At 36.9% G+C, this 25,228-nt stretch overlaps 1 protein-coding gene across 15 annotated transcripts in view; it reads right to left on the minus strand.

The window, feature by feature from the left end:
* Positions 1–253: 253 nt before the first annotated feature.
* PTBP3 (polypyrimidine tract binding protein 3) overlaps positions 254–25,228 on the minus strand; it is a 70,950-nt gene continuing 45,975 nt past the window's right edge. For all 15 annotated transcript variants that reach the window (XM_084504498.1, XM_084504495.1, XM_084504504.1 and 12 more), the window contains 10 exons: positions 23,611–23,754; positions 21,104–21,214; positions 16,797–16,971; positions 13,477–13,554; positions 12,638–12,777; positions 9,655–9,688; positions 8,938–9,030; positions 8,137–8,353; positions 7,024–7,101; positions 254–6,353 (listed from right to left, as the gene is read on the minus strand). In XM_084504498.1, coding sequence (XP_084360624.1) covers positions 6,221–6,353; positions 7,024–7,101; positions 8,137–8,353; positions 8,938–9,030; positions 9,655–9,688; positions 12,638–12,777; positions 13,477–13,554; positions 16,797–16,971; positions 21,104–21,214; positions 23,611–23,754 — 1,203 coding nt within the window. In that variant the 3' untranslated portion in view covers positions 254–6,220. The remainder of the gene's footprint in view (positions 6,354–7,023; positions 7,102–8,136; positions 8,354–8,937; positions 9,031–9,654; positions 9,689–12,637; positions 12,778–13,476; positions 13,555–16,796; positions 16,972–21,103; positions 21,215–23,610; positions 23,755–25,228) is intronic.

Here is a 25,228-nt window from a genome sequence, read left to right on the forward strand (position 1 = left end):
TCAGAGTGGTTGTTTTCCATCCTACTGAAAATGGAGATTTCTACCCTGTTCAGGTGTTACTGAACATCAACTATTGTTGGAGATGTGCTTTTGTCCTCTTAAGATACATTTGATATAAAATGCTTCTTCTTAGATGGCTGTGGTTGCTAAAGAAAAAAAAAAATAAAAGGAAATAAGATATTATTAGCTGCACAAATATAAGACAAAAATAAACCCAAAGCAACAGACAAAAACACAGGAAAACTCAAGTGAGTACAGATGTAATGACATTTATTAAAAGGCATGCTACAACAACTAGAGTTAGGTGTAGATACCAAGTAATCAGCAAATACATAAATCTAAAAGAAACCATATATTGCAGTGTAAACAATTTCAATCTAACCATGCACTACACAATTAGAAAATAGTTTTTTGTTGTTGTTGTTGTTTTTTTTTTTTTTTTTAATTTTTTTTAATATTACATCATCTTTGCCCCTGTAATATAAATCATCTCAACAAACATGGAATCCTTTTTCTCCAATGCCAGAAGCTGCTTTACAAATGAAAGCTGGTACTGTTGTTTATTAAAATATACAAGACAATTGATTTTTTTTTTATATATATAAAAGCATTTTATACTTTCATTTGTCCCCCAGAACAGTTTTTGCCAGGTTTAAAAAAAGGTTACACATATTTACAGCATTTTCTTGTGTTAGACGAACACTTCTATAAACCAAGAAGGGACTTTTATCAACAGATAACGTAAAATGAAGGAATGTCAGTAATTCCTAGTCATGCTTTTGTGTGTCTTGAATACAGTACTAAAAGTAGCCCGTTAACTCCTTACCCTACACCATTTGGTTCCCTTTATGACCTCATTTTCTGCTACGAGTTTCACCTACCAGCAGCAGTCTCAACTAAAGTCCACTTTGCACTGGGTCTTTCCCATCTGAGAGGAAACACGTTTTCACAGCACATCTCAGTAAAACCGGTACAGTCAGTCTTTGATCAGAGAACGTGATGCCCTGATGCAAGAATCTGCTTGGTTAGCGACTGCAACTTAACTTGCTGCTGCAGTTCTAGGGTGAAATTTTGCAGACAGTCGACAGTACACTCAAGAAAGATTGGAAAGTGCTTAAAATGGGCTAAGTACATGGTGGTTAGGTTCTCGCTCATCATAAATAATGCACAGTTTCCAAGAAGGGGAAAACTGTTTACAGTGGTGACGTTAATCTAAGGTAAAGGTTTTCATCATCTATCAAGGACCTTCAACTACGTAAGCATTTCATTTGTTGGGGACTGCTCCAGGCACAAGCTGTTGTGACAATTCTAAATTGGAAATATCTGGATTATGCTTGGATTCTGGCATACTGCAGTACGAAATAAAATAAAACAGAATACTGCAGTGGTAAAGGCAAAGACATAATTAAATCTGTATTGAAAGTTGCAATTGACTGCTTGTGTAGTCAGTGGACAACATTAATTCTTAACAATATAAATATACGATTTCAAGGGGAAAAAAAAAAAAAGGTATTTATTATACTTAAACCAGCAATAGATAGAAAAAAAAACCCTACATATAGGACTACAGAAGGCACATAAACTTTGGTCCCACTTTGTGTTGGTCCCTGCCCACCCTACACAATGAAGCCCTGAAATTAAGAATCTCAGGATTTTTTTTTTCTGTTCTTTCATGAAATAATGCACAATTCTTAACTGTTAGGTTTTGCTTTAAAAAGAACAGGCAAACAGCCTTGTGTATAGCGAAGAGATCTTCAGAAGACAGAAGATGAAGGTAATGAAAAAAAAAAAGTATAATCTGAACCCTACCTCTTTCAGCGCAACTGGAAGTACACTCAGTTTGGTAGGTCTGCTTTGGACAGCACCATGCCAAGACAAAAGGTTGAAGCAAAAAAAAAAAAAAAAAAAAAAAAAGGAAAAAAAAAAAAAAAAGCTTCTTATAAGCAGTTACCCTCTCACTTGAAAAACAGCAGTACGTGCTACTCGTATACAATAAGAGTAGGTCCACAACCAAAACAGAATAAAAACCTCATCACTTTGCTAAACAAAATGAATGAATCTGCAGAGAGCAAGACACGCTGGCAGTTTTTTTTTCAACAAGGGTAAGTAGTTTTCTCAGCATACAAACACAGGTTCGCCATCCCCTGAAGCAACTTGTTCCAGTTTTCCAAGACATTTTAAAGAACTTGGATGTGAAAGTTCTACCATTAAGCAACAAATTACAATTGAAAAGGCACTAAGGGACATCCCCGGTTGCTAAAAAAGGCCTTACTACACTTTGAACCAAGCGTGCCTCCACCAAAAAAAAAAAACAAAAAAAAAAATAGAGTTGGAGGTAACCCAGAGCTGATTTTTGACTTGGTATATATAAAGGCAGAGAACTCCATCATCAGCCATTGCTGGCAGCCACGGTCAGGATTTAAACATTAGTGTTCTAGCGTACAACTTGTGAGTTACATCATACACATTACAAGGTACTCCACGAATGACTTAAACGGGAACTAAGAATTTACGTTAAAGAAATTATAAACTTATCCTTAACAACTGAATGCCAGAGTATAGAGGAGATGGAGCCAGGAACGTCTTTGAGAATTGCACAGTAATAGCACAGAAGGCAACGCATGTAGGATGCAATATGCTTAAAGCCTGATTACACAAGGGAAAAAAAAAATCACAATGAGGGCAGTCAAACATTGCAACTGTGGCTCAGTATTTGTGAAATATCCATTCTCGTAAATACTGAAAACTCTGGACAATTCTCTGAACACCGTCTCAAAGTTGGCCCTAATCTTAGTGAGAGGTAGGACTAAAGCCTTCAGAGGTTCTTTTCCAACGTGCATCTGTAAGAACCCACCCTCTGTGTAAGGATCTGTAGGATAAAACCATTCTTTCCCAAGTCCTGCTCTTTTCACCGATACCAAGCTCGTGTATGCTTTTGAGAACCATGAACTGAGATGCAACTGCGCTTTTGCAGCCAGGCACGGATGAGTCAAGCACAAAGCATGAGAATTACTCCTGCCGTCCTGATCCTCCACTAACGGTGCATTATAGTACTGGTTTTGCCTGTAATTATTCAAGGCAGAATACTGAATGACATAAGCTAGCCTTAACTAGTACCATCTGTCTGTTAAGCAAGCATGAAGACGTACTGCTATTTTTGAAGCCCGCCTGCACTTTTTGTACAAGCAGGTCTCCGTAAGAGGCACAATCTCTACGATGCACACCAATCTAGATGCAAGTTCATGAGAACAACTCAACTGAAGAAACAGAGCAACAACAAAAGGAAGTTATAAAAAGATAGAGGATAAATGTATCACAACAGCAAAAACAAACAAACAAAATAAACCATAGGATCATAAATATCTACTACCCAGATTTCTCTTAAATTAAAGATCTGTAAATATCTGGCAACTTAAACTGTAGGCCTCTACATTTCAAACTGCAAGCAGTCCAGAGCTGACATTAGCTATATCCTAACATTAAGACAAAAACAAAAATATACTCCTCTCTCTGAGAGAATGTTGTAGGCCCTTTACATTTATTTAAGGCCCTTTCATTTATCCCCTTACATCTATTTAAGCATTCTCACCTTCTGTTATTATAGTCAACAAATTAAAAAGGCACATAATTTGTCTGTTTGTATATACATATAACATTTTATACAGACAATATACATATACTGTTTCTGATATTATATATGTCAATATTAACTCTCAAATTTATGGTTCCTTTTCCCTGCTTTAGAGTTACATTCAGGTCTAATATGACTTCTCTCCTCTGTGGCTGTAGCTCTTCAAAAAAAGTGACAAATCGTATTTTATGAATAATGTCTTAATACTATCAAACCACTTGATGTGCAGTAACAAGAAGCGTTCTCAGTTCAGCAGCTGTCTGGAGCTGTTATCAATGTGACTGCTAAGAAGGTTGAACGCAGACGTGAGTTACGAATTACCTGTCTTGTTGAAAATGGTTCTATCTGCAAATGAACAAGGCTGCCTACAACTGTACTTCGCTAAAAATGTAAAGATGATACTTTCTAGGCTGCTCTGGCACCACAGAATTAATTTTCATGGAAAAAAAAAAATGTTTGAAAATTCACCAAACTGAATCAGCCATCTCAAAGAGGGTAAAATGGAAAGACTACCTCAAATCTCGAAGACAACATAGCTATACCTAAACCACAGTAACTTTCCATCAAATATTACATTCTGAATAATTATTTACTTGTGTACAGCACCTACTATGGCTACCGACATAGTCAGCACTTTACCAGCTGCCAAACAGCACGTTTTTGTTGTGGTATAGAGATCTGGCACCTTTTTCACTACGGTTGGCTGCTGCTTTTCTAATGAAGTTATAGACATTGTTAAAGGGCAAGGCAGCATCTCACTGATTTTACAAATGTAATTCAGGGAAACTATTTGAAGAAGTTTACTCCAAAATGCTCAGATCTCTCTAGAAATACAAGCTCTAATCTAGAAAATAGGGAAAATCCTTCAACTCATAAAAAGAAATCATGAGAAAAATGAATAAGCTGCAAAACATTACTGCAGAAATGAACTACAGTAGTTTTAAGTAAGCAATGCTATGATATCACCTCTTCCAAAAATGACATTTTTTTTATAAATTCTAAAGAGAAAAAGAAGTAAAAATGTATTTCTTCTTAAAATACAGTCAGAAATCAGTAAAGTTCATTTGTACTTTCAACACAAACTAACTGCATCTCAGCTCATTCTCCAAATAGAAATGGACAATCAGTATTGAACTTTTTGATATCTATAAAGGAAAGAATGCCCTTTAAGGTCAATATTGGGATGAAAATGCAGGAACCTGGAAGAGAATAATCTGATACAGCCACTGTCTCTCAAAAAGTTTGATAAAGTCCACAAACTGGAGTGAATTTGCTCTTTTACCTTTCTGTAGAGATTTTGTTTGTTTGTTTGTTTTGATGCATTTTTCTGTGTGGGATTTTGTTGTTGTTGTTGTTTTTTTTTCCAGTCAAATATGGGTATCAGACAACTGCAACCAGCAAAGTTCAAAGAGGCCTACAGGATTGTACAATGAGTTAAACCTCTTTCCCACATCTGCCCTATCTCTACATCGAAGCACCAGTAACTAGAATTCAGAGTGTTACTTACTGAAAAAAAATAAAATAAAATAATACAAGTAGCAAGGAAAATATGTACAAAAACAGAAACAAGAGAATTTGAAAAGCCCACAATACATTTTTCAAGCTACTTCAGTAAAACTCAAAGCTATTGTATCTTAAGCACATAGTAAGGCACATAATAAGAAACTAAGTAAATACACAGTAACCATAGTGGTACAAAAAACTGCTGAGGTTTAATTTTTCATCCCCAAATATGACCTTACCAAAAATAACTTCTTAAAAATTCATTAAACCGTCATAGACCTGAATATTTTCTATAAGATTGTAAACATGTTTTTCTTTAAAGAAATGTAAAAAACTCTTTGAAATCAGGACTATTTTCCCCTCTTATATTCTCCAAAATACTATTACACAACACGACTTTGTAGTAAAAATAACACATCAAGCTTCCATTACATGATGAAGTCAAGCTAAATCTCTGATATCACATCTTGAAGAAACTCAAATATTTTTTATTCCACAGCGAGAAGGCACTGCCTTTTCTCTAATAATTTAACCCATACGAACAGCATAGACTTTGTTTTCTAAGAAAAGTTAGTTGTAAAGATTTGCCAAAGTATGAACACACACCTCAGTAACATAAATACTATTCAGAGGGCACTCACAGTCAATGCTTGCTTTTCTTCAAGAAATCCAAGCACTATTTCACATTCAAATTAGTGTTTAATATATGTAGAGTAGACTCATCATTTTGTTAGATTTTTTTTTGTTGTTGTTTGGTGTATTGTAAAAGCACTCCAAAATGTTTTGTAAGGCTGATTTGGAATAAAAACTAAAAAGATATCCTCAAAACAAAATTTTAAGTAGGAAATTTGATGATAAATATTATTTCTAAAAGACATTTCGTAGAAGATCTTTTTATGAATGAATATTAAATGTTGATCACATACTGGCAGCTACAATCAAAAAGATCATCCCCTAATTCTTCGCTGTGTGTATGAATAAGCTTTTTCTTTTAAGAGGCAGAGTTGGTCACAGCTGCTTCAGTCTCTATTTGAAGATTTTAACCAAAACTGCAATGCTGTCTTAAAAGGAATGTTCACAGAAAAGTCAGATTGTAGATTTTGAGAAGGAAACTCGGAGGTGATGGTTGTCTCCAAGGTCATGATTGTGAAGCGCAATGAGAGCGTGAACTGCTTCTTCCACAGAGCCCAGCTGGATAAGAGCCATTTTGCAATCTTTCCTAAGTACAACAAAAAACATTATTAATCCTAATCAGATTTTCATCACAGTAGCCAATACAAAAATATAGTGCATGTATTTTTTCAGCCATGCCATATAAATTGCTTCCACACTGAACAGTTGTGCAGTGACTCAGATTTAGTTATGCATCTGATAAAAAAGGAAGATACCGAGACTACATAAATTTTGTGGATTAATGGTCTACAGCCATGCCATTCTTCCATAACTATGCATTTCAAAAAGATGAGTCAAGATATGGCTCAAAGACCTCTAGGAAACATTTGTATTGTCTATATGTATGGGATTGTGCTAAAATAATGTTGCCAAGCAACATTCATAAATGCTAGAACAGATTCATTGTCATCTTTCACTTAACATTTTACATATACGTCTTGTATTTCTTTTTGAAGAAGGTACTATTTCATTTACATTCCTTAAACTTATCTTACTTCAAACACACGTGGAATTTGTCAAAAGTCCAAATATCTTTCATTTAATTATGATAATATAGTATCCCATTTGAAATTTTAAGATTAGAATTGTCATAAACATGTCACAGCTGTACAGCTGTTACCTATAGATAGTGTCATACAGAAATGGAGTTTCCCAAAAAAACCATTATCCATCTTCCAGGATGAAAGATTGCACAATGTTTTTACATAAGAACTTACTGGAAGAATTTGAAGGCTTTCACAGTAGATCCAGTACCTGCAAAAAGGTTCTTCAGATCATCAACAGAAACAGAAGGCCTGTTTAAAAAACAAAACAAAACAAAACCACCTCAACTTGCAAAAGAGCACAGAGATCGGTAATATTATCAAATTCCCAGTTCTGGCTTCTAAACTAAATTTGAGCATCAAATACCATCTCCACCAACGTAAGCCCAGTCAACGTTTCAGCCCCCAAATCCTGGCTTTGACACTAAGATTTAGCGCTGTAGTATGCTACAAAAATAATTCAGATACAATCTACTGCTTTTCATCCACCTTCAGTCCTGTCTCTGTTAAAATCAGATTGCATAAAAATGAATGGGTAACTCCAGATATATATGAGGTCTTGTAATTATTAGTAGTATGCTTCATGTATTTTCAATTTTGAAAGTTTTCTATTTTACTCAAAAAGACATTTAAGAAGTGTCCTAAATATATTTTTATCTTGTTTGAACAAAATTCCAGTTTCTTCTTTTTTTTCCCCTAGAACAGCTGCAGAACAAAAGAAGCCTGTGCAAACTTATGTTTGGTTGTCAGTTCACACATTGTTGACAACATTCTAGCATGGAAAAAGGTTGTTTTCAGTTTTAAAGTACACACTTTTTAGTAACTGCTTTTTAAACACAACTTCCCCTTACATGATTATTGTAAATTCTCTACAAACCATTATTTAAAGCATTAGAAACATTAAAAACTGTATGTACATTACATAATGATGCTACTGATGAATTTGATGCAATGTAACTCTCAAAAAGCATGTCTTTAATTTTCTATAAAAATTTGTAACACAGAACTTAGGATATGAAAAAATAAATATATTTTCTCAAGAAAATGTAAACTCTATTAAAACTTATCAAGAAGAGTAATAACTTTCAATCCATTATCCTCTTCACTAGCAATAAAAAAAGACAGTTACAGGATTTGCTTGTTTTTAGTTACAGAGCAGAATGACCCAATTCTCAGGAAACTGTAGAAGGACAAGGAAATTTACAGCTCACGTCAGGCTTTGTAGCTTTTAGAACATAACCTACAAAACATCATCTTTCCAAGAAAATTGTACATGTAGGTACTCACGGGATGTTGGAGAGATGCAGGGTGGCAGATGGAGGAAAGATATTTTGGAAGTTCTTAGAGCCAGGCTTCTTAAAGCGATGTAAAGGGCTGTTGCTATAGTCCTTTGTCAAACCGTGGTCCTCTTGTCCTTCACGAGGCAGCTGAACAAACTGATGTTTTGAAAAAGTAGCATGGAGGACCTTCCCATAAAGCCTCTGTCCATTCAAGTTGCTGATAGCTAATCAGTGAAAACATCATTTGAACAGGAAAACAGATGATTGGAGTGGAAGAAAAAATGATTTTTTGCATACTGCTGTTTTCTCCTATTTAGTGTCAGATTTCACATTCTCATTTTAAATAGCAAATTCCATTTTTATGAGGTGGGTTATGTTTCCCTTCACAACATTACATTTAAAACAAGTATAAGGATGTATATATCCTCCAGTCTAAATGCAACAGAAACATAAAACAGCTTTTCAATAAAGAGCACTCGATTATTTTTCAACAGGTACATATAAGATGATGTACATGAAAACTCTATGAGTTATTTACAAGGTAAACTAGAGGAAAATTCTATGATGTTTTAATTCTAACATTTACTAGACTGAGATTTGCAGGTTGTTTTTTTTTTTTTTAATCATTATAGGAAAATAATTTGCATACATGAAAGTAAGCAGATCAATATTAATATATGAAAGATGAAGTTTGTAAGCATCACCATGATGGATTAAATTTGTTACATTAGCCACTGACAGATGGCGAATTCCTAATCTTTATCACATTCATGGTAGCTACAAGCATAACTGCCTTAAAAATGAGTACCTAGTTGAGCCTGGTTTGCATCTGCCATCTGAACCAAAGCATTTTCTTTTTTCTTAAACATGATCTTCACACGATGCACATCACCATACACACCTGTGGAAACCCAGAAAGAAAAGTTGTCCAGACAATTACTACAAAAAGCTCAAGGGCAAGTCTCTCTCTTTTGATTAACTTTAGTGTAAACAAAGAACAGTCACCTCATTAAACAGTTTGGTTAGAATATTAGTATGAAAGAGAGCTTTCAAGCTTGTGTATTATTTTCTGAGGCTCAGAAATAGGGGAAAAAAACAGTATATCTGTCATAAAACTGCATGTCTGTGTTCAACTCTTAAACAGTGCAACAGTGTTAAAGTCCTCACAATAGAGGCATATTAAAATATTACCATGAGAACATTCTTCCCTGCAAGTAACGTATCTGACAATTCTGTAGTGTGTTTCCCCTGATACAATCTTTTTTTTCATCTTACTTTGCTTTACCTTTCTTTTCAGTAAACAAATCAGAGCACACACTGGTTGTTCTGAAACCATAACCATTCTGCCTTTTTGGTACCTGTGTACTACTGAAACTACTGCCTCAAAATTACTGTTGTTTTAAAACCAGCCCATTCTATTGTGCATTTTCTGGACAAAATGGAACTTTAATTTACCATTGCTTGTCAGTTAAATAAAAAGAATTCTAGTCCTGTAGTTTCTCAAGGTATATTTGACGTATCTTACCAAATAGGATGAAAAGTCCATGTGGTGTGATGGCCTGTTTAAATGATAAAATGAGTATATTATTTTTAAAGCCATGCAAATAAAGAAATCTACTCCGTAAGTGCGGGGTAAACAAAAAGAATGGGAGAGATACTGCACACTAATACATAAAACTGTTTCTCCAAAAGCCATTCCCTTCAGTAACTACAGCGTATAGCATTCTTGTTAATATATATCTGCTATGCATATATGAAATATTTAAACAAGCTAACACTTCAGCTCATGCATTTTCATCACTCAAGACTGAGTCATGCTGAAGAAGTTATTAATATATTAAGTGACTTAATTACTTGAACTTATTCTTTCCAAGCAGTTCATTCACTGAAAAATCGAAGCCATTTGCTACACTAGAAATAGAAAAGAGCATTCAAGAACTCATTTGTCTTTTCTCAACATGAGATACCAACAACAAAACTAAAACTGGTTGCTTCTAAATGTATTTGCATTGTCTTCAGTTTTGTCCTCATCTCTGCACATGACCACAATATGTGACACGTGTACTATTTAATTGCTTATATATGAAACATATGGAAAATGCTGTTTAAATTTTGTTTGATTAGAAGTTGTGAGAACAAAGCCTGACTCTAAAAGAAGTAATTTTTCTTCAGAGGTTTTTAATTAAACCATAGTGTACCAACTTCCCCAAGTACCAAAGAAGTTAATTTATACCTTAATGAAACCAGATTTTATTCAACTGAGATGAAGATTTTGCTAGAAATAAGTACTAAAAATACCTACTTATCAGAAGGCACTATTCGCATTCTAGGCCTATTCCTTTTCAACTCACAAGGTCTGAAATGTTTATCAAAACATACCTGAATTATTTAAAAACAGAACACACTGCAGCCTAAATATCACCCTATAAAGAAACAATTAATATCAATGTAAAATGTAAATGTTTTTCAAGTTTATTCTTTTGCCTCGAATACTTTAATTCAATGCAGAATTTATTTAAAGGCATTTCTTAATGAAATGAGACTGCAATATTTCTACTAAAATATGCTTTTTTGGGGAAGATGTGCAAAATAGCTAATTTAAAAATCATGAAGGATAGTTCAAACACACAGTGAAACCCTGCAGTAGAGTAGAAATGAAAATTGAAATAAGATGAACCAGATTTTCAATACATAGAAAAAGACGAAATAGGCTTCAACCACTACCAATGAACAAGTGTAACACACTTTCCTAGAAATGTATTTACGATGACTTATATTTCCAACATTTAATGTTGTTGTATGTTCTTATTTTTACCTTTTAAAAAGTTTAGCAATATTTAATGAATTTACGTTGTATCATGCATTGCAGAGTGATGTTCTACATGACTTCTTAGATATGATTAGTATTAGGTAAAGTGGCAATGTCCTAAAACCAGCTTTGGTCTATCCTTTACATATCCTTATTTTTAAAAAGCACATTCCTTTTCATCTTGAATAATTAGCTGTAGGAAGCCTGTCCACAGCAATCATCAGAAATTAAGTGATAAGATACACTAACAAAGCAAAGTATAATTGGTTTGTCTTACAGTCCTAATAAATCTACAGCTATTTCTTTTTATGCTTAGCGTAGAATTCAACTATTAGGACAAAAAAGTAGGAAACACAGCAATTACTTAAATACTAAAGGAATTGGTCAACAAATTTTTAAACCTTAGTAATAATGAAGTTAACTTCCACTTTGACTATAACTCAGTTTTATCAGTTTTATGGTTAAGTGAATTTAATGAGTGAGTAAAATAAACAATTTTACATTGCTGTTGAAGAACTGCTTATCAGCAGTCAAGCAGAAATGTGTATTAAGACATGGCCTTTGTAAAGCTTATTTATTTATTTAAGAGATGTATATTGCTTTTAATTAAGTATATCAATGTGTAATGTTTGAATAATAGGGGCAAGCTTATGAAACAATCCACTATACAAATAACTATCCAAGTTGTCCCTGGCAATTTTACAGCCAACATACCAAAAAAAAAATTAAAAAAAAAAAATGTGGTACTATGGAAAGTGAACACGTTTATTTATTAGCTTTTAAAAAAATAGAATCAGATAATTAAATTAACTTAAAAAACTAGAATCATAGAATATCCTGAGTTGGAAGAGACCCACAAGGATCACCAAGTCCAACTCCTGGCTCCACACAGGATGACCCCAAAATCAAACTATCTGTCTGAGAGCACTGTTCAAACACCTCTTGATCTCCAGCAGGCCTGGTGCTGTGACTGCTGCCCTGGGGAGCCTGTCCCAGTGCCCGACCCCCTCTGGGTGCAGACCCTGTCCCTAACCCCCAGCCTGGCCCTCCCCTGTCCCGGCTCCATGCCGTCCCCTCGGGTCCTGTCGCTGTCCCCAGAGAGCAGAGCTCAGCGCCTGCCCCTCCGCTCCCCTCCTGAGGGAGCTGCAGGCCGCCATCAGGCCTCTCCTCAGCCTGCTCTGCTCTGGGCTGAAAAACTAGGAAGATCCTATCAATGTTTTGAAATGCATTTGTTTTGTCATGCTTTTATCTTCCTTTCCTGTCCCTCCTGTTTCTCCGACTCCTCATGTTTTGTATCAAATGAAAAATTCTTTGGCTCCTCTAATGATAAAGTGGTACTCAAAGAACTCTAACTGAGATACCAGTGAGTGTAGTCATAATACATGTGTACATTGTCTACCTCTTCAAACATTTCTCACATCTGACCATAGAGCCTTTGCTAATTAGTAAGCTTACACTACACTGCTAGATTATGTTTCCTGAAGTAAATTGTGCTGAGAATCTTTTCACTGCTGACCAGGGTTTTTAAGCCCCATCAATACTGCAAATTATCTCAAACAATAATAGAGCTGCCCTGTTTTTGATACCATCAACACAACAGCATTCCTCATGTATGCCTTCTGCTTATGTTCATTTCCAGAAAGGATTCTGCCAGTTGGTGTACATGGATACTTGCATCACTTCTATTGATCATACTTACCTCAGGGTTGAGGTTGCTGACCAGTAAAACAGAATTTCCTGGAACACCAGTAACACCTGGAATAGTTATCCGCCCAGGTGCTGCAGATGTGGGGACTGCAAGAGAACCAAGTGCTCCAGCAACAGCTGGAACTGCAAGACCTGCAAAGGTATTAATAGCAATGCTTGAGACATTTTAGAAGACAAAATCAGGTTAAGCAAAACCATCAATATTTGATTTAAAAAAATGCTTTAAAGTTATTTAGTTATTCCTAGTATCAGACCAGTAAAGCAGGATGCACCTGCCCTCTAGAGATGAAAAAATATTGAGCAGCCCAGAAAAGAAGTTAGCACCAAAGTTTATCCTGTGCGAGAAAGGAAAAGATCACTCAATCTAGAAAACTATTCATTTCTCATCTAGCTATGAAGCCCAAAAAGCAAAGACTTCCTACTTTACCTTTTTACATAACAGAAGTTCTGTAATTCTTAGAAAAACAGATGCTTAGAATTTCTTCTCTTGCAGGTTATCTTTATCATCGCATTAAATTTAATTATGAAATTAAAAACTATATCAACGTATGTGTTTTATTATGGCAAGAAATTTTACTGAATACTATGATGTACAAAGGTAATCAGAATGACTCAGGTGAACATTGGGTTCTGACTGCTAGACTTAAATTGCTCTGAAACCAGGTGTACTCAGATAGCAGTACTGCTTTATATATATATATACACACATATATATATATGTATGTATATATATATGTGTGTATATATATATATATATATATGTATATACACACACACATATGCATACATATGCACACATTTATATGTATATATATATTTAATAGAACTTACCAGCACCATGAGGAAAGGCCACGGCTTGGACAAATCCAGCAGGCCCTGCATATGGTGGCAACACGATGCCATGGGAGCCTAGAGATAACAGACACATCTAATTATAACAGACCTGAACATTCCTCACAGGAACGGGACTCAGCTGCCAGCACTGCTATTCTGAATGTGCTTTGTGATTGCATCTTTTATAAAAGGTTTGGGTTAAAAAACTCTAATGAAATGCCAGTTTCTATGTTTCACAAAGACAATTTTCAGTTACTTTTGAAGGCAATATATTCATTGTCTTTCATTGTCCCTCTCTAAAAAGAAGTCAGGGCAAGATGTAATTTAGATGAGTTTAATTATGAAAGCACAGCATAGATTGGCATTCATTAAAGTTGAAGTACCTGTGGTGCAGTGTTTGCTAAAGCACGTTTTTTATTCATAAAATGGAAATGTATTCTAGAATTTTTCTAGAATAGATGAGATACATCTATTTCCCAGATATTTCTAAAAAAACCCCTAAGAGTTAAATAATGCTAACAACTAAAATAAGTCCAAGTTTCTGAAGTTTACTAGCTATTGAGATGAATAACGGATACATATTTTTCACATAAAATTCACATAACTTTTTTCATATTTTTTACGTAAGCAGATGTACATTTAAAGATTGTATTAATTCATAAATAACAGCAGTTGTAATCACAAATGTATTCTAAATGGATTTAGAATAACAGGGCATGGAGAGTCTTAGCACCAAAGGTTGCTCAGTGGCTTTTATGTTATATGGAGTTAAGTGCTACCTTGGGCAACAAGTAAGCTTGTGTTAGATACAAGCTTGAGCATGAATTCTTTCATATGTTAGCACACTAGCCTGTTTTTTTTAAACAGTGCATATATAATCAGCAAATACAACCTGCAAACTTGGCGAAGTGTTTGTTTTACTACTCAAACCTCCACCACTGACTAAAATAGCTACATTCATTAACAGATGGTTATTGACAGGAATAATACAACACCGTAAGAAGTATCAGTTATGAATTACAAAACCAACAAATGAAACAGACACCACAGATCATGTACTCATGAATATCGCATCATGTTACACCTCCTCTTATCTGTAGTGACAAAGTGCCTTTAATACAAACAATGGAATACATTTATCACACCAAAGCAAGTCATTGTGTTCTTGTAATACACACACTGGTGCATTATACTGACAAGTTCTGGCCATATAGATATTAATCACTTATTCAAAATCCAGGAATAATAATGGAAACATTAATGAAGAAACAGATAAAGAGCTTTCATTCTGCCAAATGAGACCTGCATGTTGCACACTGATACCAAAATCAGGCATGTAAGAATAGTCAAATAAAACTAATGCAGAAAGATCTGGAATTCTTTGTTGCATTTTTTATTTGTAAAATCACTTTCTTTACAGCTAGCACATTTCAAAGCATACTCATTCATATATCTCTGCCCATGCTCTGTGGGCGAGGGAAAGTTTTAAATCCAAAGCATTCATAAAATTCACTTGTTTATAGTTATACATTATAGTGCAATATCTCAAAAAAAAAAAAAAATCAAGACCAATTCATTTTTGCTATTAAAACAACTTCAAGTCTGCAGGAGGAATTGGATGCACTATTCTGACAGAGATACCTGCTTTATCTTCTAGTTCATCAAAACTGCCTGCAGAAGTAATAACATAGGAAGCATAAGTACTGACATGACTCCCTATATTTTTTCCTAATGTCACACAGCTAAGTATTATTTGAACAAGCCTATGGCAGCATATCCACCTTGTAACAGCCGACAGACATTAGAAGCACACTCCATCCAATCTACAGCTATTTTTGAAAAGAAAAATATCTATTCAGCTTCTTCACTATGACTACACTATAAAAACATCTTTGAGGCAGATGTCATAATCTTCCTTACATCAGTACACCTCTGCCGTTTTTACCATTCCTATAAAGGTTCAGACTGAAAATGGGCCAGCAGAGTGCCCTTGACACAAAGCAGCCCAGTGGTATCCTGGCTTGCATTGGGTCAAGTATTGCCAGCAGGTGAAGGGCGGTGATTGTTCCCTGTCCTCAGCACTGGTGAAACCACATTCGGAACAATGTGTCCAGTGCTGGCCCCCCAGCACAAGGGAGACATGGACACGCTGGAAAGTCACAAAGAGCCACAAAGGCGATGAAGGAATGGGAGCATCTCTGGGAATGAGAGTGACCAAACACTAGCAAAAGTTGCCCAGAGTTTGTAAAGCCTTTCTCCTCAGAAATCTTCAAAAGCCACCTGGACGTGGCCAACCTATTCTAGGCGTCCCTGCTTTAGCACGGCGTTGGACCAGATGAGCTCTAGAGATCCCCTCCAATCTCTGCTATTCTGTGATTCTGAAAAAATGAGATTACTAGCAAAGACAGGTTTGGAAGAGTGAGGGGAAAGGAAATTGACAAGTGTTCATCTGTTATTCCCCCCAAACCATGTTTACTATGTTATCTCTGCCCTACAAGCAAGTTTGTCCTTAATCTCTTCTAATTTTACTTCACCTTTTCATTTGCATTTCAGATTATGTAAATATAATTCATTAAAACACAGAAGATTTGTAACAGCCATGCAGCATGTTTCCATGATGCTCTATGGCAAAATCTCAAAAAAAGAAATAAAAATAGGCATGGATTTCATAAAGACCCAAAGCCTGCCTTTAAGGAGACAAGCAAAAACAATCAAGAAAGTAGTAAGCACAACTCACTTTATTACTCTAATCAGAGCTACTATAACCAGCGATTCAAAAGAAAAAACAAATCCAGTATCTGCCCTAGCTATCATAAAAAGAGAAAGGAGAAAATTCTGCTGCCTTTTCTATTGTTCTAACCAACATTAGGTACCTGTTCAACAGTGAGACAGTTTGTAGCTGTGTATTATTGTTAAAAGTTGTCATTAAAGAAAAATAGCTAAGATTTCTAAATTGCCTTGTGAGCACTTCTTCCAGCTAATCAGATTAGTCTGTTTGATGATTTGCATTTATTACCAAAGTTGATTAGATGAGCATGTATGCACTACTTATGTCAAGAAGGTCTCTCCAGTGTCACTACAAGCAGACACCTCTTTCTCTATGCCACAGAAGTGACTTCTAAAAATGAAGAAAATTTCTGAAATTTTATCTCTTAGAAGGCAACTACAAAAGACATAAACGCTATATTTATTAATGTAAGTTGTCTAAGATTTTGTTCTTTAAAGCAAGCAGCAAAACTACATCCTGAAGGGTAATGCAACATAAAAAGCATAATGATCATCCTGTATATTCATCATTAAAAGTAAAGGTTTCTTACCAAAGGAAGCAGGTATGGCAGAGTCCATGACTGGAGGGCCATCACCAGAGGGAAGGTCAAGGCGAGTGAAATCTCTGCTTTTATCATTGTTGTACTTTACCTTAAGGCTTGTTAACTTGGAGAATTCTATACGCAGAGTGCAGCACGCATTGTAGATATTTTGGCCATCCATAGCCTGTAGAAATAGTTAAGTTTTTAGAGACAAAATGCGTATTTGCAGCCTCCCTCCTAGGTTTACTTTATTTTCACCCCACAATTGTATCCAATCAGAAAATCACCTTCTCTTTCTAAGGTGTTGCTCTCAAACATGAGCTGAGCTGGACAATTACACTGACCCTATCCTTCCCTAGACATCCAGTGTAGAGCTTAGTGTAGTCCACTAATTAGTATTACATTACCTTGTTCCACTATATGAAACACAGATTTAAAAAATGACTTGATTTCTGGTGAAGACTGGTGACCTGGACAGGCTGGAGAAGTGGGCCCACGTGAACCTAATGAGGTTCAACAAGTCCCAGTGCCAGGGGCTGCACCTGGGCCGGGGCAATGCCAGCCATGAGCACAGACTGGGAGAAGAGCTCCTGGAGAGCAGCCCTGCAGGGAAGGGCTTGGGGGCTCTGGTGGACAAAAGGCTCGACACGAGCCAGCAGTGGGTGCCTGCAGCCAGAAGGCCGACTGCGTCCTGGGCTGCACCAACAGAGGGGTGGGCAGCAGGGGAAGGAGGGAGGGGATTGTGCCCCTCTGCTCTGCCCTGGGGAGGCCCCACCTGGAGTGCTGCGTCCTCCTCTGGGGCCCCCAGCACCAGAAGGGTGTGGGGATGTTGGGGCAGGCCCAGAGGAGGGACACGAGGATGATCAGAGGGCTGGAGCACCTCTTCTACAAAGACAGGCTGAGAGAGCTGGGGGTGTTCAGCCTGGAGAACAGGAGGCTCCAGGGAGACCTCACTGCAACCTCTCAATACTTAAAGGGACTTATAAAAAAGATGTAGAGCAACTTTTCATTCGGGTAGATAATGATAGGATAAGGGAGGACTAAAAGAGGATAGATTTAGCCTAGACATTAGAAGTAAATTCTTCACTCAGAGGGTAGTGAGGCACTGGAACAGGTTTCCAAGAAAAGTTGTGGATGCTCCATCCCTGGAGGTGTTTAAGACCAGGCTGGATGGGGTGTTGGGCAACCTGATTTAATGGGTGGCATCCCTGCCTATGGCAGGGGAGTTAGATAATCTTTAAGGTCCCTTCCAACCTGAGCCAGCCATTCTATGATTTTCTACTTTTAATCTTACTTGTTTCCTTCTTAACACATGCTATCAGGTACTAGTAGTGACACTAATTTGAACATATTTATGGTCCCTATAACATAATGAAACTCCTTCTTTTAACACTAGTTATTCTGAGAGAGATCAAAGTAGTAGCATTTTTTTTTTGCTCAGACCAATCATAAAAGAATTACAGAATGACAGAATGATAACATCATTTAGGTTCAAAGACATCATCAAGTCCAGCTGTTAACCTAGCATTGCCAAGTCCACCTCTAAACCAAATCCCTAGGCACCACATGTACACATCTTCTGAATACCTCCAGAGATGGTGACACAATCACTTCCTGGGACAACCTGTTTAAATGGTTCGCAACCCCTTCAGTGAAGAAATTTTTCCCATATTCAACCTAAACCTTTCCTGGCGCAACCTGAGGCGATTCCCTCTTGTCCCATCTCTTATTGCTTGGGAGAAGAGATCGACCCTCACTTTGCGACAACCTCCTTTAATCTAGTTCTAGAGAGCAATAAGGTCTCCCCTGAGCCTCCTTTTCTCTAGGCTAAACAACCGCAGTTTCCTCAAACAGTCCTCATAAGACTTGTTCTCGAAGAATCCTTCACCAGATTCCTCACCTTTCTCTGGACACGTTCCTGAACCTCAGTGTCCTTCTTATAGTAAGGTGCCCAAAACTCAACATAGTACTCAAGGCGTGTCCTTACCAGAAGGGAGTACAGAGCTGAGTATCACTTCCCTCGTCCTGCTAGCCGCACCATTTCTGATCATGGTGGGTGAAGTTAAAAATAATACTCAAAAGACACTGGTTTGCCATAACATACAGGATTATGACTTCAGTTCAGTTTACATTATCTGAGTAATCATACAAATTTCCCTCATATCTCTAATAGGGTATCATTTATTATTAATAATACCATTCTTTAAGTAAAGATGTTATTGTTAACAAACAGGCTATAGTCCCAACTAAAATTACTAATTTCCAACATTTACTTAATCTCTAAAGATAAGTGAATTTACCTGGTAGATGCATTAATGAAAGTTAATATGTGGACTAAGTACAAGTACCAATAGTAACAAAAGAATATTCTGTTCTTTCCATTTTGAAGCTGAAAATAAAGACAACTTCAATAATAAAACAAGTATAAATGTTCCACTTACTCTATCCTTTTGGTAATTTTTTTGGGGGAAAATTCTGAATACCACTTAATTCTTAACAAAATCTGCTCTTTTGCTTACCTTTTATGGGAAGTTTTAAATGACTGCATTTACTTACTAGTATTGAGGTGACTACATATGTTATGGAAAAACGTGAAGTGTCTCAGACAGTTTCAATTAAGCATGGCATTATTTTTTTTTCTGTTCTTATTATTTACTTCACAGTTCAAGTACTGCAAATGACAATTTGTTACATTACTGTCCCTTCTGCGAAAATCCTGGAGGTCTTGACTACCTGTATTTAATTATTGAATTACTCCAGACTCAGGAAACCAACACATTTCCCTTGAAATTAAAATATTTAGGCATGACAAGGAAATTAGTTATAAAAGTTTGTTGTTGTGTTGTGTTTTTTTTTTGACAAAACTCTGTGTTGTGTTTACATGGCAGGGTATTGTTAGCAGGGGTACTAACAGGGTAGCCTCGGTGAGGAGATGGAGGCTCACCCTGTCAGACAGAGCCAGTTACAGAATCCTAAACTAAATCCTTCACTGAAGCTGGTGGCACCTGTATGATAATATTTTTCAGAATGGGTAAAAGAACTGTGCAGCAGCTGGGAGAGAGGAGTGAGGAACAGCCCTGCAGCCCCCAGGTGAGTGCAGCAGGAGGGCAGGAGGTGCTGCAGGCAGGCAGCAGCAGTTCCCCTGTGGGCTGTGCAGGGAGAGGCCCCTGGTGGAGCAGGCTGTCCCCCTGCAGCCCATGGGTCCCACATGGAGCAGATCTCCACGCTGCAGCCCCCCCATGGGTGGAGGAGCCCCCGGTGGAGCAGGTGGATGTGGCCTGGAGGAGGCTGCGGCCCATGGAGAGCCCCCGCAGGAGCAGGCCCCGGGCCGGAGCTGCAGCCCATGGGAAGGGCCTACACTGGATCGGTTCATGAGGGACTGCATCCCATGAACGGACCCCAAGCTGGAGTAGGGCAAGAGTGTGAGAAGGAAGGAGCAGTAGCCACAAAGAGCTGTGGAGTGACCACAATCCCCATTCCTCACAACGCTGCACTGCCTGTGGGAGGAGGAGGCAGCACAAGAGCCAGGAGTGAAGCTGAGCCTGGCAAGAAGAGGGGTGTGGAAGGTGTTTCTAGTTCTCACTGTCCTACTCTTATTAATTGGCAATAAATCTTCCCCAAGTCGAGTCTGTTTTGCCCATGTTGGTAACTGGTGAACTATCTCCCTGTCCTTATCTCAATCCACAAGGTTTTTCATCTTATTTTCTCCCCTAGCCCTGCTGAGGAGGGGGACTCAGGGAGTAGTTTGGAGGGCACCTGGCAGCCAGTCAAGGTTAACCCACCACAGAAACATATGCCTCAAATAGGTCAGATTTTCTTATTTGCTGAGAACACGCATTTTAAAAATCAGGGTACAGCTGGTCTAAAATTATGAAATCTAAAGGGAAAAAATTGATTACTGTAAATTTCTCACTGGAATTCAAACAAGTAAAACATGGCGTTCATCCGATCTCTGGACATTTAATCACACTACAATTAGGATTAATTCTCACTGAAAATAGTCCATTTAGTTTGACAAGGAGAAGGTTTTTTGTGACAACTACAGTTACCATCACTCTTCACTACCGACAGTCCCAATCTTCGACTTGGTAGAATCAGCAAGATTTTGATCTGTGTGCTACACATTCATGTTTGCAGTTAATGGTAGAGTGCTATCCTCTTAAATAATGAGGGTTGCCGATGTTATTCTTGTGCAAGAGTGTTAGAATGACAAGAAGTAAGAAAGGTAAAGAGCAAGCTATCACTAATGTTATATATAATGACCAGTTTATCTTGGGGAGGGAGAGCACAAGAAAACAAAACAGCAGAGTACTTACCATTTTGGCATAGTATGCGTTGGTTGGGTCAGCAAACTGGAGCAAGGTTTGAAATTGATTGTTCTTTGTGAAGGTGATAATCTTCAAGACAGGTCCAAATTTAGAGAAAATCTGAGAAGCAAGGAATATGGACTTTAAGAAAAAAAGAATAATTTTTGCACCATAAAAACTACTATTTTAATACTTTTAGTAATTTTCTAAGAGATTTCTTTTGCGAGACCTGAATAGAAATAGAGTGATATCAGAATTCTGTTTCAGGTAAAAATTAAAATAAATAAATAAATACTACTAATAATAAAAAGATACAAAAGATGGGGGAGAAGAATAAAATGCCCCTAAAGAACAGGCAATAACCTTAACTAAGAGCAGAGGGGTCTTTATCCAATGTGTGCAAAGAAACTGTGGATAATCAAAGCAATTTTGAAACATGGATTTTCACAAGTCAGTTAGATGGGAACTGCAAAAGCCTTTTAAGACACCCTTACATTCTGTATTTCAAGCAAATTTTGCAAATTTGGTGACCAAACATACATCTTAAGTAGTTTTATGTGCCTGAAATAAATTACACAGGCCCACTGACCAAGCTAGAAGACAAAGAAGGAAAAAAGCAAGATAAAGACCTTGTTTGGCACTTACTCCTAATTTACAATTGAATGGCATTTGATTTACTGCAAATAAAGGCATTGCAGAAAAATTTAAAAAGGTTGAAACTAAATAAATGTACACTCAGAATGAGGACATGTAGCACATGACACGCTCACTACATGACACAACGACAATGTCTACAAAAAAGTGAGCCCACAAAGAATGAGGACAAAAGGGTAGCTAGGGTGTATCATGCAAGTGCAAAAAAACAATGTCCAGAGTAACAATGAAACAGGAAAGGAGAGTTTGGAAAGCACTGGCAGTTTTAGAACAAACTACTGGAAGCAATGCAAAGCACCACAGCAGTCAGGAATGCAGAACCCCCCAGACAAGTATTAATCCTGGAATGGAAAGAAAGGCCAGAGATAAGGACAAGCATCTCTTGCTAGCCTATTAGGCCCAGAATCATGGAAACAAGATACATTGTCCTTAACCTTTGCGCCCACTTTTTCAGTCTCTCAGGATTTCATGCTGCAGTCATCGTTTTGTGGTGGAAGACAGAACAGAAACTTTTTTCACAGCAATTTAAAATTAGCTGTTGAGTTCCTGCTCACAAAGCACTTCCCCTTAAGTACAGCCTAAGTACAGTTTCTGAACGTATGCTTCCACGTGTATTTCAACAGAAGCAAGCAGACATTTTTAAGTTAATGAAATTCCACTTATAACTATTTGTTTTTAAACCTAAACCCTATGGCATACACCAACTTTGCTTCTACAAAGATAAGACTGAGCATTCTGTTTCTTATAATAAATATTTTAAGGTGAATTGTGGGGAGAAAACAAAAAGAAAAAAAGGGAAGGGGAGGAGAGGAGAGGGAAAGGTAAAAGGGTCTTTGCAATCAGTTAAGACATACAAAATATAATTGAAGCTTTGGTTGACAGCCTGCCTGATTCTACATGAGGCTATACTTATCAGTGAACATTTTCATTTCCATTAACACACTTACAGAATAATGTTACGTTGTAGTTATCTATCACACACAAAATGCTGCTCTAATTAGAGGATAATGTCCCTTGTTAATAACGCCAATTAAGTTCCTTTTTGAAGTATTGCTTAATTTTCTAGAGCTATTGTAAAAGTAGTTAAGTGAGGGTTATTGGACATCTCAAACATTGAAAAATATAATTCTTCAGCACTGAAGTGAACATTAACCATATTCAAGTAAAATAATATGAATTTCTTCTTCCACTGTTTCCTTAGTCAGAAGCAACAAAAGATAAAAAAATGCACAAGGTTAGGTACAGGAATTGCTGTTATTCTGAAAGCTACCACTATTCCAAGCTTTCAGTAGTTAAAGCAAGTAATATTCTAAGGGTTGATGATAATTTAAAACATTTGTCCAAACAACTATACTTGTATATTATATCACTTGTATTAAAATATAAAAATGAATATAAAATGGTCATATATAACGCAACCTACAAAAGTTACCTAGTACAAGGAGTGCTAAAGCATTTGTTCCACAACTTCATAACAACCAAGATTTCACCAGCTCATAATTTGGGCATAAATTCAAAGAAGGTTTTTGAATTTATCGCTGCTTCCAGAGAAATCTTATTGTGTGGTCTTAATGAAGGGAGTGAAAGAAACATTAAAAAAACAACAAACAAACAAACAAACACACATGAATAGCTGACTACAAAAATCCTGTTTACTTTGATTTTTTTTTTTTTTGTGCAAAATCAGTTCAAGCCTAGATGTCTACACAAAAACAAATCATGTTTGAAGTGGCAATCCTCATTCAGAATGAACAATACACAATTGAGGATCCCTAGGTATTAAAAAATAAATAAAAAAATAACTGTATTACACCAGCAACATAGAAACAGATTTTATTATTAGTTTTACCAGTTCTCATTACCTGATACAGCACTTCCAAAGTGACAGGGTAGAAAACATTTTCAACAATGATTCGAAGAACAGAACCTTGACCTGGAACGACTCCACCTCCAGCAGCAAGAGCATCTGGTGCAGCATTCACAGCTTGCAATGCAGCTTGGGCTCTCTGAAATCATGACACAGCAGACACCACAATTAACTTACATATACACAAGTTATTTATATCTAAATTAAGTTAGTTTACAAAGAAAAGCATGCAAAATGCATTTTAAAATGCAACTTTAAAAAACCTTGTTCCTTTTATATGATTATCTACGAAAATGTTATGTAAATCATCCCTCCTCACCTTCCCCCTCCGATAAAAGAAGTCAGATGATACTCACAGAATTTTAATTTTCTTTTTCAGTTATACTCTTTCTACTTTGTAATGCCATATAAGCAACATTTTGCTTTGATTCTGTAAACTTTTGTTGTTCTGGAGGTATATTCCAGCAAATCAATGCAACAGTGACATGGTAATGGACTACCAAACAGTCAGAGTACCACAGACTACTTCACCTGCTTTATTAGGATTTCATTCTCTTCAGGAACTGAGTTTTGGCAAGCATAAGCTTAAAGGTGCATACATTGCTCTGTTTTCTTAGCTGAGTTCTTGGCTGCAAAAACCAAACCCACACCTTTCAACTCACTCCTCAAACTGCCTCAGTGGAACTTGAGTAGTCTGAATAAGCGTTTTTGATATGCTTTCCTCAAAAAGGACTTCAAGATTAATTCTAAGAGCCCTGTGGAGAGACATTCCTTTCCAAACATAATGTTGTGACTTGAAGCCATATCTCAGTAACACTCTTCCCTTGGAAGATGGACTAAACATGACACAGGGTATGGATGTTATCTGGTTCCATAAACATGTAACCCTGCAAAAACAAAGTGTCCCTCAGGGCTGAGCCTAGACACAAGGATGTCAGCAATGTAGTCGTCAGCTACATGATTGAAATCTCTACAATTTAAATCTAATTCAAATGAAAGAATCATAAGTGAAATGCACACATATATTTTAAAAGTGGACCGTTTTAATTTTAATAGAAGGAGAAAGCAAAGACTATCATATACTGAGCTGAAAATGCTGAGAAACATGGGGTCTTTTGCACTCCTTGTTCTACTTGCAAATATGGGTGTAGTTTTCCTGAGGCTGTTACATACACCACACACTTAACATCACCTTATTTGTTTCTGAGGATAAAAAAACAATCCAGCGATCTCAGATGAGGAAAGAGACAAATAACGTTTACCAGCCTGAAAACTTTGCACGATTCCAGTGACTTGCATGCACAAATTAGAAATGAACAGTGATGCTTGTTGCAATCACTGTTTGCAGCACTTGCACAGAAAAAATCAAAATCCTTACACACCCATAACATTCTATAATTTATATAAGATATACGTATATCTATGTACATATATGTACATGTAGGGGAGCAAGCCCTCTGGGCTAATTACCAGGGCTTTAAACTAGGTGTGATGGGGGAAGGGAGGGGAGCTAAAAGTGACAGAGAAGGGCTGGGGGAAGTTGTCACTGCTCTCACTGTTGAAGACAGTAGGGAAAAACCTCTGAGCTGTCCCATAGGATTGTCCGAGGGCTC

The sequence above is a fragment of the Aythya ferina genome (assembly GCF_964211825.1).
Source record: "Aythya ferina genome assembly, chromosome: Z".
Lineage (NCBI taxonomy): Eukaryota > Metazoa > Chordata > Aves > Anseriformes > Anatidae > Aythya > Aythya ferina.